This window comes from Centruroides vittatus, unplaced genomic scaffold, assembly GCF_030686945.1.
Source record: "Centruroides vittatus isolate TY-2023 unplaced genomic scaffold, ASM3068694v2 contig_120, whole genome shotgun sequence".
Lineage (NCBI taxonomy): Eukaryota > Metazoa > Arthropoda > Arachnida > Scorpiones > Buthidae > Centruroides > Centruroides vittatus.
Genome location: NW_027120768.1, coordinates 2,726,375 through 2,742,454, shown reverse-complemented (window position 1 = coordinate 2,742,454; position 16,080 = coordinate 2,726,375). Strand labels below are relative to the sequence as shown.

At 33.9% G+C, this 16,080-nt stretch overlaps 1 protein-coding gene across 3 annotated transcripts in view; it reads left to right on the top strand.

The window, feature by feature from the left end:
* LOC136984878 (centaurin-gamma-1A-like) overlaps nt 1–16,080 on the top strand; it is a 49,405-nt gene that overhangs the window by 11,770 nt on the left and 21,555 nt on the right. For all 3 annotated transcript variants that reach the window (XM_067282021.1, XM_067282037.1, XM_067282029.1), the window contains one exon: nt 8,432–8,600. In XM_067282021.1, coding sequence (XP_067138122.1) covers nt 8,432–8,600 — 169 coding nt within the window. The remainder of the gene's footprint in view (nt 1–8,431; nt 8,601–16,080) is intronic.

Here is a 16,080-nt window from a genome sequence, read left to right as displayed (position 1 = left end):
CAACTGTTGAATAAAAATGTTATTATTATGAATTTTAATTATTTAAAATGGAATTATTATAAATATTAGTCAGAGAATGTGAGATTTGATCATTTGTCATACACATCCAACTCTTCAGAGTTAAGCAGTAACCTTTTTTCACCACATTTATGGTATGTGTTACTATCTGTTTATGTCATACCTTGCCGCAGTTTATTATGTGGGTTGGCTTAAATACACTAAATACTTTTCTCTTAAATATTTTGCGCTGAAATGGGGTTGTCTTATATGCCATAAAATCTGGTAATTTCATTTCAATCAAGATGTATAACAATTTTTCATAATGCAATTTCATTGACACAGAGGTTATTGAGCTTTAATGTAAATTGATAACAAATTTTACATTTACTCATTTTAATACCTTTTTTTAAAATAAAGCCTGAGGACACTAAGAGGACCTCCCTTTTAACAAGCCCAATATGACTTCGGCAGGCCCACAATACCGGAGTTGGCTGGCGAGAGACGTGACCCAACAAATCCGGACAGACCACCTGAAAAGGTTCCCCCAGGCAAACCACTTTCTTGTTTTTGAAAAAGCATTCGTACCGAAAGTATATTTGTTTTGTCAGAGTAGCATAGAGGAAATGCCTCCTGGGAGGTCTTTTATGGGAAACTAGTTGCAATTTAGGTTTTACTAACCTACACATATTTCAAACTAACATTATTATTATAAATTTTCATAATATAAATGTAAGAATGACATTGTATTGATGTAAAAATTACATTTATTCTGACAAAATAAATTTACTTTAAATGTGGTTGTATAATATAAAATAAAACAACCATATGTCTCTGGCAGCATGTCTATATCTTTTTAATAGCCATCTTCAGGTAACTGCAAATAGCATAGAATAACCATTAAAAGAATGCATAAAATAGAACAAAGTTCAAAATATAGAACGAAAAAAATACGTTCAAACATTTAACTATGTATTTTAAAAATCAAATACAAAAACCTCCAATGCCAATTATTACCCACTGTACACAGAATACATATTTAGGTATCAATTTATATTAGTATCTAAAACTTTATATTTAATTTTTAATGTCTAAATATAAATATATTCCAGTTCCAAATTGGATTTAACTGCTGTTGTGTTATGCTCCTTATGGATACTGCCTTCATGTGTGTGACATCCTGAAGTGGGGGGGGGGGGCCCCCCCCTTTTATTTAGAGCAGTGGTTCTCCAAGTATGGTTTGTTGACCAACTTAGTCATTTTTCTAAAATACAATTTATGCTGTTTAGCTAGAGGAAAAACGTTTTTTGTGCATTACATAGCTCTTTTGTTAGGTTACCTGAAAGATAAAACATGCTGTCATATATATAAGATGACATTTACAGGATAAGAAGTGTATGAGGACATAGATGGTCTGTGGTTTGTCTGTGACTCGATTCAATGATTCCACGATTCATCTACAACTCAATTTAGGCAGTCTACGAATTGGATCATTTTGGGAACTGCTGGTTTAGGAATCTCGTACCAAGATTGCCAAGAGATGGAAATATTCTCAATGTTCTTTGCATTGTTACATCAAGCATTTCTTAGCTTTATGTGGCTCTAATTCCTCTATTATGGAATTTTTAACTCCAAAAGATTATAAGCAGGACTGCTTAGATGTCTACCTGCACCTCTGCCTCATTGCGTATGCAGCTAAATCTGTCACAGACTTTCTCTTAATAGACCACTCATGCTCCCTAATTTTTTCTTGGAGTGATTTTGACATGCCACCAATATATTCCAAATCTAATCTTAAGTGCTGATTGCCAAATGGAATACTCTGTATACCCCTGGAATTTAACACATTCTAATCATCTCATGTTTAGAATATTTATAAATTATTTTGTTTGTTGACTGCCGATTGATCTATCTTTTACATTTAATTCTGATTATCCCCAAAATCACTTAGGTATTATTAATACATTGACAGAAATTTGCCCTGTTTTGATCCCCTCCTTTCATCGTCATTGGTCACCAGAAATCAAAGAACCTCTTCCTGTAATTACATAATAAGGAGAGAAGTTAATAATAGCTTCTAATATAATAAATATACCTATTCATTTATTTATAAGAAACATATAAAAGGCTTTATGCTTATTTTAATATTTTCTAAATCATTTAATAAATAACTTTCAGAGCACAAGTTACATTATTTTTTTGAGTATAAGTTGAGCTTTTTTAATTTTTTGGTTTTAATGCCTTGATTGCACAAACTTGTATTTTTATTAAGTTTTTTGTGGTGTTCGTTATCTACAGATGTGGGAAATCTTTGATTGTATTCTACTATATGTGAAATTAGTACTGATTATTCCCTAATAATAATATTTATTAAAATTGTTGCCACTTTTCTAATTTGCAAACAGTCTAATTTATCACCTTACTTTCTTAATTACGGTATTAAAGATATATTCTTTTACTTAAAGAAATTATTCTTAACCCTTTCCATGCGGAAAACCTTTAGCATTAAGTAAATAGGTGGAATTCGTTATGCGGCGCATTTTTGCGTTTTTTGGGTAATTTTTTAAATCGCGATATTTCGCTTCAATATCGCGCTATATTCAATCTGTTTTTTGTGTTTGATTAAAAACATATTACAGTTTACGATTGTATAATTTTTAGTTTTATACATATTTAAAATAATATGAAGTTTACGAACAAATTTGAAGGTTACGAACAAAAAAAAAAAATTAATTTACAGAGAATCGCTGAACTTTGTACATCTGTTAGATAGAAACATCTGTCCTCTATTAAACAAAACAAACCGCAGCTTTCTACCTAGAGCGGGGGAGAAGTTATTGCCATTATTCACACTATGTCTCTAATTACTTAGCTGGGAGAGTAGTCGATTGTTATCGTGAAGCGACACCGATTAGTCAGCTGTACGACTGTGTCAGTCGTAGAGCTTTGCTCTTACTTTTGTAAAATAATTAAATGTATTCAAAATATATATGAATTCATTTGACAAAAATTTTAAAGCCAAATTAACAGCGCGAACACCTTCCATAGACTTACTATAGGAAGGTGGAGTTTCCCGGGAATATTTATCGCTAGATAGTTTTAAAAACATATTTACTCGCCTAAATATTGTCGAATTAGCTAATTTAATGTCTAAGTGCATTAAATTAGTTAATTAGAATTAAAAATCGATTTAAAAAGCGAATTTACAGTGATTGTTTACATTTTACTTCGAAGGTTGGAGGCGGGGCTTTTCGCGGCAATTTTTTCGTTTCATAAGTCTGTGATTAGTTAAAGTAACGTCAACAAAGACAGAAGAGACTCAATAAAACTGTAGAAGGAGTTTCCCTTTGATTGTTTTCAGCCAACTGTGTAGTTAACTGCGAAGATTTACTGTAGAATAGTAGGGGATGTATTTACCAAAATATTTATGGCCCAGGGGTGGTAACAAAACGTTTATTGGCTTAAACAAAGTGAATCGACATACAGAAGAGCGAATCAAAGCTAAGATCTCTGGAAAACTCGAATATAGCGCAAATTAATCGAATTTTTTAATTGTTACCGATCGGTAAGTTTCGCATCACCGATAAACGAAGAAGTCACGTGATACATACCGATCGGTAGCTAACCGCATGGAAAGGGTTAATTTCTAACCTGCTTTTTCTTCCCATTTATCTACAGTATATATACAGTAATTCCCTGAGTTATGTAAGTAATGTGGACCGTAGAACTTTACGTAAGTCATGTGTTACATAACTCGAGTTATTACTGTACAGCAGGGGTGAGCAACCTTTTTAATCAACGGGCCAATTTAAATTTTAAAATTTTTTGGCGGGCAGCACATAAAGTAACACTTATTAATAATTTACAAAACTTTATTTATAATAAACATTAGAATAAAAAAATATAAAATTTAAAAAAAAGTAAAGATTTCATATACAAATTTTAATGCAAAATAAAAACAAACAAGAAAAGAACAGAAAAACGAATTTACTTGAAATTTTTAATGAGAAATTTGGCACTGTTTTTTTGATACAAGCTGATTAATATCAGCCGGAATTGATGAGGTAACTACACATATGCAGCTTTCTAATTGTGCATCACTCAGTCTTGATCGGTGGTCATTTTTGATTAATTTCATGGTTGAAGATAATTGTTCGCAAACATACGTACTTCCGAACAGAGACATCATTTGATTTGCATTTTTTGTCAAAAGCCGAAATTTCTCAGGGCTCACATAAGATTTATAAAAATTTTCGATGTTTACTGAGAAAAATACATTTTTTAAATCGGTATTATTCTGCATGTCAATCACTTCCATTTGAAAGTCTTCGGGAACTGTATCCACATCGATATTAAATGGTGAGGAAAACATTTTCATGGAAACCGCTGTCTTCTCAGCTTTGAACATTTGGAATCGTAATTGAAATTCGTTGATTAAAATGTCTATATATTGTGCGTATTTTTGAGAAGTAGTAACGTTTTTTTTTCTAAATGTGGAAAGTGAGACACATTATTCTGCAAAAGATGCTGTTTCCACAATTTTAATTTGTGCTCAAAGCCCTGAATTTTATCATACAAATTGTGAATAAACTGTCCTTTGCCTTGAAGTTCCACATTAAGATCATTGAGATGCTGAGTCATGTCGATAAGAAACCCAAAATCGCACATCCATTGTTTATTACCAAAATGAGGAAAGGCATATCCCTTCATATCCAAGAACAATTGTATTTCGCTTTTTAAGTTGTATACTCTTTTTAGCATTGCACCTCTACTAAGCCAACATACTTCGGTATTAAAAACCATGTCGCCATATTCAGTTTCTAAATCTTTCAGGAATTCTTTAAATTCATGGTGATTTTAATGCGACGCGACTTTATAAAATTGATTAGTTTAATTATTGGTACTGTGACATTTGGCAAACTCAATCTTTTCGCACACAAATTTTCCTGGTGAATTATGCAGTGGTTAACGAATATTTCCCTTCCTGTGACCTTAATGTCTTGAAATAGCCTTCCCGATACTCCTACCTCCATGCTTGACATTGCTCGTGCTCCATCTGTCGATATACCAATAATCTTTTCTAATGAAATTAAAAAATTTTCTAACACAGACTTTATTTCATCCTACAGGTCTTTGCCGGTTGTAGTCCCTTGCATTGGAATCAGTGAACATAATTCTTCGGTAATATTAAATTTGGTGTCAATACCACGTAAAAATATAGCCAGTTGTGCTGTATGGCTAATATCGCAGCTCTCATCAAGTGCCAAAGAACAGTATTCGAATTTTGCAAATGCGTTCACGAAGCCTGGTTGCTATGTTCTCGGACAAGTCTTCGATTCTCCTTGCAATGGTGAATCTTGATAAACTAATGTTTGAAATAATATTTATTTTATCAGGAAATGCTATTTCTGCAACAGCAGTCAGACATTCTTTTATCATCTCTCCATTTACAAAGGGTTTCATTTTTTTTTGCCAGTATTTGACTGACAACAAAACTAGCCTTTACTGCCATATTTGATAAAATAGCTTGATTTTTAAAAATAGCATGTTGGTTTTCCAAGTTTTTCTCCATTTGATTAAACTTATCTATCCGGAGTGTCCTGTTAAGTTTTTATATTGTTGTTCATGTTTTGTATCGTAATGCCTTTTTATGTTATATTCTTTTAATGTCGACACAGTCTCTGAGCATATTAAGCATACAGCTTTATCTTTGACGAAAGTGAAAAAATAATCAAATTTCCACTTTTCTTGGAAATGCCTGTGCTCATCCGCAACCTTCCGTTTTTTTGTTTGCTTTTCCGACATGCTATTATGGATTAAAAATTTGAAAGTTAAAAAAATTTTTAGGAAAACTTAATTTTGAATAAAAAAAACTCTAATATTACCTTTTTGACAATAATATTGCACTCACGCCTTTCAAGAAACACAAGAATTGCTAAAATTGCTAGTTAACAGCTTACCAGTCTGACTGATTGTGTGACAGAAGCAAACACAAACAAGCACAGACGCAGCACATTTGTATTGCATGTTTAAAAGTCGCCGACAAGTGTGTATCTTGTCACAAAAAATCACGCAGACGCGGCACGTTTGTATTGCATGTTTGAACAAGTCGCCAACAAGTGTGTATCTTGTCACAAAAAATCACGCAGACGTGGCGCGTTCGTATTGCATGGTTGAACAAGTCGCCGACAAGTGGGTAACTCGTCACAAAAAATTGTTTCGGTTTAGTATGTACTACCATTTTGTTATAATTAATTTTATAACAATATATTGATGGGAGAAAGTTGATAAAATAAATTCAATTTTAGAAATGCTTGGCGGGCCGCATAAACATGTTTAACGGGCCGCAAGCGGCCCGTGGGCCGCGTGTTGCTCATCCCTGCTGTACAGAATATGCTAAGGCAAAATCTATTTCCACTTTGTTAAAGTACTTGCATACAAATTATGCTTGCATTTCATACATCATTTTGAAGTGTATTTAATTTAGAGTAGCCTTGTTGTATTTATTTCACTGTTTAATTTCATTTAAAATAATTAGAAACAAAAATATGCCCAGTTTTGCCGTTGCCTTAGTGGTGCTCTTCCCTCCATTCCAGTCGTTGAACTTGCTCCCTTCTGGTATATTATAAGTTTTCGAGTTGACATTCTTTTATTGATTTTCAATTTTATTATTTAGAGAAAGATTATTCTAAATTAAATTTTGGTTCGGAAAACTGATGCCATTAATTAAAATTAAACGGTACTTAAGTGAAGACGAACTCCTATGGGTAGACGAGAAAAAAATGAAAATGTTTGATTAAATATCGTTGACTAATTTGTTACTAACTATTCATTTCTGCATGCAAACTAATGCAGAAACGAATACCCGTGAAGATATTTACATAAAAAATGTTACGTACCAAGAAATTTTACATCTTATATCTGTGATGGCCAAACTGTGGATCTTCTAGACCTTTACTGTGGTTCTGTTACACTCATACAATTTCCTTTATAAGCTTGGTATGTATTACTTTCACAAGTTTACTCTCACCCGATAGGAGTGGCCAAATCTTGTGACGATATTGTCTATCTTATATTAATAAATTTTATGTAAAAAAATTTATTTGCTATTTTTATCTTCCCTGTTTACTTGTAATTTAACATCAGATATTGAACTGAATACAACTAGTTGTATATATATTTTGTTAGAGCCATGTTTGTTCACTCATTTTTACACTGTCTTTATTAATTTCAGTTCTATACTAATAAGTTTTTACTGTTTTTTATGTAATATATTCTGTAAAGTGTAAAGGTACTTCCTATGATGGTAGCTGTACACAAAATATATATTGCAAATACAAATATTGTATTTGTGTTGTCATAATCAAATACTCCTGCAGCCATGCACTTTGGACTACTATTACTTCTTGAAATATGTCTTGGTTCAGTGATTTTAGGTCCACTCTGTACTTATAGGATTTATTTTATTTTTGTGGTGAACTACATTAAACTAAGTTTGAGTACAAAGATGATTTGGCAGTAATTTGGAAAAATGATGTTTATAAATTCCATTAATCATAAAAGCATAAGAACCACTTCAGAATTTAGATTAGAAGCAAAGTTAATTGCTATATTTAATATTCTGTAACTGTCTTTTAGCATTTGAAATATTCTTTTATAACTGTAATTTATAAGAATTTTCAAACAATTTCCCATTTTACTTTCCCTGCCGTTATAACATTACATGAGAGTGTTGTAATCGTATGAGATTTGACCCTTGTGTGTGTGTGTGTAGGTGAGCATCTATTTCATGTAATATCTCAGGAGGGGATGAAGATTAAGAAACAAAATTTGGCATGGTAACTTGTAACTTGTACATTGTTGCTATTAAATTTTGGAGCATGGAGCATGGTTGGGGAGATAGAGGTGGGTTGCATGTTGTATCTTGAGTAGGGTCAGACTTGAGGAAAATTTCATTGTTATTAACATTTACAGTTTTCTATAAAAGTCATCGCTACTCTCAAAATTTAGCTTTTTATATTTTTAATTATTATAAAATGGCAAAAAGTCTTTTTTAATAAAATATCATAATAGATGGTGTCACACAGTAAATGTTCCTGGGAAAGTTAAGCAACTCATTGCCAGATTTTTTATTATTTAGTTTATAATTGATAGTGTAATACTAAAAACTTACTTCATTATAGTAATCCTTAATTTACTTTTATCCTGAGCACTTTCAGACTGCCAAAGTCCAAGGCACCAAACCTCGAAAAACAAAACAAGAGAATTGTTTGTTCTTTGAGGTTTGGTGCTCCCAAAAACAGACTTTGGCAGTTTGAAAATACTCGGGATGAAAAATACATAATGCAGAAATTCAATAAAGTAGGTTACAGGAACTCAAACATTTTTGGATTGTTTTATGATTGATAATATTTATTACTATTCTATTTTACAGGATTACATGGACGACGTTCACGGAAAAGAAATTCCTCTGATGCACACTACTGTGAAAATTCCCGGTCAAAAGCCCCGAAGTATGAGACCACAAGGAGCTACTCCTAGCCCTTCTTCGCAACAGGTCAATGAATTAGTTTCTGATGTCAGCAGTTTATCAATAGCTGGAGGTATGTAATATGCTTCATTTATTTTATAAATGAATGATAACATTAATGAAATCTTTGATAATTACATTGTATCATTTTTTGTATTTAATACACTATAAGACTTAAGTAATACATGATCCTAGATAGAAATTGTATTATAATTTCTTACATTTTGTATTATATTCCTGAAATTCAGTCTGTCTCAATAAATAAATTTTACATTATTTGAAAGTGTCAGAAAATTACTGTAAAATTATAAATTATTACCGAGCCAATAAAGGTGTAAGCCTAGAACTCCAAAGAACCCGGGTTCGAGTCTGTATACATCTGGCCATTATGGGCCCGGACCTACAGACCTACAATGAGTATGATTATAAAGACTGCTTTTGTGCACACAGGACAGAGTTAATAGAATGAGTTTAAATAAATAGACATATATTGTGATTAGAACATTTCAGAGATGCAGAATACCGTGCCACATCAATCGTACAATTGACATGGCACGGCATAGCTTATATTGCTCTCGTGCCAAAAAACTCCAACCAACTTGATGGTACAAACAAGATTTCAAGGAAATTAAATTTTCAGCAGAAAATTACTACTATGGCTATTACAATAAAATGGAGTAGTGTCTTGGCTAAGCCTTAGATTTCAATTGGAAAAATTTGCCAAAATGCAAAAACATTGTCACATTGCACTTGTACAGGGTATTGTCTTGCCCCTGTACATCATACTTTCTCCATTAACAACGAAGTCATGCCGGTCATGTATCTAAATCCTTTAGGGAAAAAATTTTTGAATTGAAATAATATGTCTTCCATCCCAAAGCAGAAGTTTATATATAGTTAATTGGGTCCTCTTGCCCGTAAGCTTTCCGTATCCAGTCTTGACTTTCATCTAACACCATTCTCGAGACCAAAAATCCATTTTTATTTCAAAACTCTGACACCATTTAATGGGTGAAATTTTGTGTTGGCTTAACATAAAACAAAATATTCACTCATTTTCCACACAAAAAATTCACAACTTAATAAACTGCACTTGAAAACTTTTTCCAAATTGTCTTGATTAAATAGCTAAGTAGGAGCTTTATCATCATTGGGCTGCAATATAAAAAAATTGTAAACCTATAAATTCCCACTGTTTTCTGTCTGTCCTTCCTTAATCTTGAAAACAGAGTTAGATAGATGGAAGTGGAGACCAGATATTGAAAGCTTAGGGGCAGGAGGCCCTGATTAACTATATACGAACTTCCGATCTAGACTAGAGGTCATGTGATTTCAATTCAAAAATTTTTTTCCCAGAATGGAGTTACATAGATCAGTGGTTCTTAACCTTTTTATACTCATGGCCCACCAAATATTTCATAATTTTTTTGTGACCCCCATTTTTTTAATAATAATTTATATTTGTTAAATTATCTATAATAAATTAATTTTTTTATTATTGCTTAATTTTTTATATAATAAATGTAAATCATAACTTTATTATTTCATTATCTATTTAAATAACATTCAAACTTCACAATTAAACATGAAAACTCATTAATTTTTAACAGAAAATAAAATAAGAAACATGTCGATAAATCGATCCAAAGTCAATGCTAAAACTAAACTAAAACTAAAACACCCACAACTTGTGTAAAGATTTTGCATATCTTTTGCAAAAATATTTAAATTTTCAAAGCCTACTATTTTTCATAATTACAGTCAACTCTGCATAAGTCGACACCCAGATAACTCATCACTTGTTGGTTACGTAGTCAATTTTTTGTGGTCCCGGCCAACTTACATAGACATTAATGTTATTAACCTTAAAAACCTCGGTTTACTCAACATCATTTAACTCGTCACCACTGGATAAATCAACACACTTTTTCTGTTTCACACTTTTTAGAATTCTGATAAGTTGACTCCCCCCCTGAATAATGAGTTCACACCACACAGCTTAGTGTAAGTAGCATATTTACATTTATTTCTTCTGTACTAACAAAGTTGTATGTAGGAAGAAATAAAAAATAAATAAAAAAAACTAAATAGGAAAACTTTATCTTTGTTATTTCACTTTTCAATACGATATTCGGTTATACATCAATATTTTTTTAATTATATTCTGAAGGAAATTTTGAATAATTTTGTGGCCCCTGGCAAACTTCTTACGGACCCCCAGGGGCTGGGGCCGCGGCCCCCATTAAGAATCACTGACATAGATGACCAGTATGACTCTGTTGCTATTGAGAAAAGTATGATATATGGGGGAAAGACTCTACTAATTTGATAGCATATATTTAAAATTAAATAAATTATGCATATACATTTTTATAATTTCATATTTTTATATACTTAAGATGGCCCATAACTGAGTTAACTAAGGTTACTTTTAGACCAGTTTGGCATAGTTGCATGTTTTCATTTGTGATTCCTTTTTAATGGCAAAGTGAGGATACAAAATTAAATTATGAATAACTGATTATTATAATTATCAGCAATGTCAAATTTTAATTAAGGTTTATCATAATTTATTAAATATTATGCATAGAATGTCTCTAATTTTCAGAATCTGTCACAGGAAAGACCAGTACAAATTGTAAATCATTATTCATATGAAACTTGACATTTGTTTGATTTTTGTTATCTACCGTAATTTGTTATTGCAGCTTCGCTTCATAGATTCGTTGTCACTAACTGTAGAATGAAAATGCTTGTTACTGTGATTTATAGTGAACAGTTAGGCATGTTATCAATTTCAAGTGTATTGTATGAAAATAAATTTAAAAAAAAAAATTTCAATTCATTTTACAGGTCTTCCAAAAAGAATGCTGCCATTTTAAATTAACGTAATTATGTTAATTATGATCCGAGAATGTTCTAATGTACATTAAAATATCAGAAAACTGTCTAGTTTCACATTTGTCCATTACAGTTTCTCAATGCATGCACCTCGTGTCTCATGGCACACGTCCAACCCGTACTGAAATTCTTCCCACGCTCGCTATGGCATGTCTGTTGTTACTCCTTTCATGGCCCCTGCAGATTACTCGGAATTGTTCGTCATTATGAAATGCAACTTGGCAAACTGCAGAACACAAAAGACATTCGAATGCAGATGGTAAATGAAACTTGAATGATTACTCTATCAATTGGCATATAGTGTCTACTTCTCATGTACCCATGAAGTATGCATTGTACACCAATCAATATAACACCACCCAGCATCATACACTGTTATTAACATAATTAGAGCAATTTAAAATGGTAAAATTCTTCTTGGAAGACCCCGTATTTTGCCAAGCCACAGTAAAAACCACAAAAGGCCACAGGTTTTAGTCAATATTGGTTTCCCTTACTATTCTTTCTTATTTTGCATATTAGTTAAAGTTAACACCATTTTCCATTCATGTTTGACATTATACTGTCTGAGTATTATGCTGTAGATGTAAGTGCTTTGTATTTTATATTTTTAAATCAAATTCTAAATTTTTGTTAAGTGGTGTTCCAAAAGACAAAAAATCCGAAAACATATTTCATTAAAACTTTGCTCCAGTATTAAATTATTTTCATAAAGATAAAACACTGTTATAAAGAATTAAAATATATATCAACTTCTTTGAATCTTGATAAATGAAATATACAGTATATACCCTGCTCCAAAATATTTTATTAAATGTTGTTATAGCTTTATTAACTGCTAAAAATTAATATTTCATGCATTATCTTGGCTTTTACTAAACACTCAACTCATTTTGTCACATTGCATTTTATTTTATTTGTATATTTAACTTTTTAGATGTACTAACACTCTTTTCAGTGAAAAATGCACTTTGTGGACGTCTAGATAGCCAAGGTTACAATAAAGGAACTAGCCTGCCACTCCGAGATTCTTGCTGGGGTTGGTTCATAAATTTCTTGGGTGAATAATTGAATCTCTCTGGCTTGTTGCCTCCATTGTGGGCTGGAAAAACCCACAATTAAAAGGCCCTCTTAGTGCCTTGTGGGCACTAAGAAGACCTTTTAAAATCATGTCCATACACATTGTTAAAACAAATAGGTTCACAAACATCAAATACTTTTGTACAAACATTATGTTTGTGAACCTAAGTATTTGATTTTAAATTCTGAATCTTTTCTGCATTTAATTTACCTGGAAAAGTTACTGTATACAATCTTCTTTCACTATATTTTTAATATACAACTTATTAACATTTATGGTGGTGCTTTTGTATTTATTCCTGGTGGTGGAGTGTTTCATCTTCTTTCTTGAAATGCCAATCATAATAAACTAACTTAGTATGAAATTAATACTGCTAATTTCTGTTTAACTCTCGTATACATTTCTTTAACAAATTTTCTTAATTTATTAATGCATATACTTCTAAAAACTGTTTTGGACATTTCTTGCCAATATCTTTATTATTTTGATATATGGTCAAACCTTAATTTAGTGCCGCTGTCCATTTGCTTTTATAATTGATATTAAATCAAGCATCGCACTAAACTGAGGACCAATTCTACAAGCAAGTTAACACCAAATCACGTTGCTTGATATTGTTTGCAATGAAAAATTGCACAGATGGAATGCGAGATTACATGTGACAATTTTTAGAATGTAATATGTAATTCAAGGTTCCTCTGTGGTGATTTATATTCGGTAAGTGACCTTGAAAATCATTAAGGTCAACAAGAAAGGTTCCATCAGATTCTCCATGCATGATTTTCTATGTCACTACATTAACAAAATTAATATGTCTTCAGTACTTCTGGAATGAAAGGGTGCAAAGGAAGGGACTTTTGACTCACCCTGTTTAAATATACATGTTTGTATAATTTAATACTCATATATAGGTTATAGATTATTGATTATTATAAAGGTGATAGGAGGCATTACTCATAGGTATATCCTCGAAGGGGATGAAAAGAAATGAGAAGGAGTTAGTTTAAGAGAAAGTTGCTTTGGCAGAGGCCGAAAGGGGGTGAAGAGTTTGAAAAGAAGTGATAAGAGGAAGGGGAGGTCATGAGCCGCACCGAGTGTTTATTTAAAAAGCAATTATATACATATTTACAAAACATGGACATTTTCCATGCGTACAGAAACTGCGGCTAACATTTGCCGAGTTGAGAAAATTATGACAATATTAATGAATAATATAATAAAAAAGTATACATAAAGACGCAGAGTGTGAGTCTGCGAAAAATTAAATCGCGGGTCGAATAATACAAAAAAAAAAAAAAAAAAAAAAAAAAATAAGATTAATACCAGTAACATAAAATAAAATACATGCAAAATTTACAGTAAATATAAGGACACGTGACATTAGAGAACTCGTAACAGTAGATGAGTACTAACAGAAATAAAGTGTAAACAGTAATAAACGCGAGAAGTGCTAGGAGTTTAAACGTAAGTCCAGAGCTTTTGTGGCTTCGATAAAAGCCATGAGTTCCTTATAAGTGTTCTTATTGTGCACTAGTTCACTGAGTTCACATGGCCAGTTATGGCCTTCCTGTATGACCGTCCTGAATAGGTTATACCTCAGATGGTCGAACTTGCTGCACTTGAATATTAGATGTTCGTTGTCTTGAACAGACAGTGTTGTCGCACTGGCAGTGGGGGGTGTCACTGTGGCCGAACCGGTGTAGATATCCTTGAAAGTTGCCATGATTGGTGAACAGCTGGCTGGTGATAAAGTTAACTGTGACGTAGTTTAGTTTTAGTCTGTTATGGATGTTCGGAAAAAAGCTGTAGGTGGTTCTGCCTGTATTACCTTCATCCCACAGGCGTTGCCAGATGCCAAAGGCCGTGTCTTGAATTAGGTGTTTTGTTGCTATTAAAGGAATGTCATCGTAGGCGAGTATAGATGAGTTGGAGGCCCCCTCTTTTGCAAGGCGGTCTGCTTCTTCATTTCCTATGACGCCGGCGTGGGATCGGGTCCATAGGAAAATGACCCTGTTGTTGCATTTGATCAATTCTTGGATGATGAGCCTCTGGAGATTGCCGCCACTTTTGTTGGTGTTGAGGCTAAGGAGAGCAGCACGACTATCAGAGCAGATGACAATGCGGCTGTTCCTGAGGTTGCGGGAGGTGTTGACGTACTGAAGGGCTCTGTAGATTGCATAAAGCTCGGCTTGCATTATAGTGCAGTGGCCGGCAAGGTGGAAGCTTTCACGGTGGATAAATGTATTGTTGTGGGTAGAGTAGTGGGCCAGGCCGGCTCCCACACCGTCCTTGGACCTAGAACCGTCAGTATAGACGATTTGAGTGGAGAAGGACGTGCCGAGGTCGTTGTTGATGTAGATGATGGGCTGCTTGGCCGGGTGAAGAGGTGATGGATAAAAAGTTTTAGTTCGGGTTTTACAATTTAGGTTAAAGAGCGAGTCCATATCAAGGTTTGGCAAGAGGCCAATGCGGAGGTAGTTGATGAAATCTTTCTTTTTTTGAGTGGTCATGTTGAGGTGGGTTAACCTCCACAAAGCCATGATGGCTTGGGCCCTGAGGAAGAGCGGAGGGAGACCAGTAATAACTTGCAGCGATGCCGTTGGTGATGTCCTATAAGCGCCGGATATGCGAAGTAAGCAGATTCGTTGGACTTTGTCAAGGGCGCGTTTGATATGAGCCCGGGAAGCAGCTGTTCCCCAGATCGGCGTGCCATACAGGATAATAGGCTCTATGGCCTGCTTGTAAATGTGGATTAGGTTGTTAACATTAAGCCCCCAGTTTTTACCAGCTAGATAGCACAAAAGGTTCGCTAATTTGGCCGCTTTACTGCAGACATGGTCAATGTGATAATTCCATTTGAGGCCTTGATCTAGAATTAAGCCGAGATACTTTAGTTCGTTCGTGTGCTTGATTTTTATGCCGTTTATCTTTAAGGAGGGGGGTTTCTGTAGCTGGCGCCCCCGTGACATTAGCATACAGATTGACTTGTCTGTATTGATTGTAAGCTTGTTGTTGTCGCTCCAAGTGTGAATGACGTTTAAAAGTTTGTTAGCTTCCTCCTGAAGCTTTTCACTATTTCTGCCCGAGAGCATCAGAAGGGTGTCATCCGCATAGCCCTGAAGGACCCAGGGCACGCTGATGTTGCTTGGATTGATTCGAAGAAGCTCGTCATACATAATGTTCCATAGCCCTGGGCCCGACCTAGAGCCCTGCGGGCAGCCGCGCGTCATATTTTGTATAATCGGTGGGTCTAGGTCATAACTTCCTACAGACCTGTTGTTGAGATAGTCTTTCAGGATGTTATAAAGGTTGCTAGGGCATTTGTGCCGCTTGAGAGAGCTTAGAAGTGATGGCCACCAGAGTGAATTAAAAGCATTACTGTAATCAATAGAAACCATGAGCACATGGTGATTGATGTCCCAGGCCTTAGCGATGAATTGCATGGCATGATGTAGGGCGTGGTAGGTGGACTTTTTTGGGACGAAGCCGAACTGGTTATTATGGAGGAGGTTATTGCAGTAGAGGTAGTGGTTAATACGGTTGATTATGAGCCCGTCTAGGGCTTTGCCCA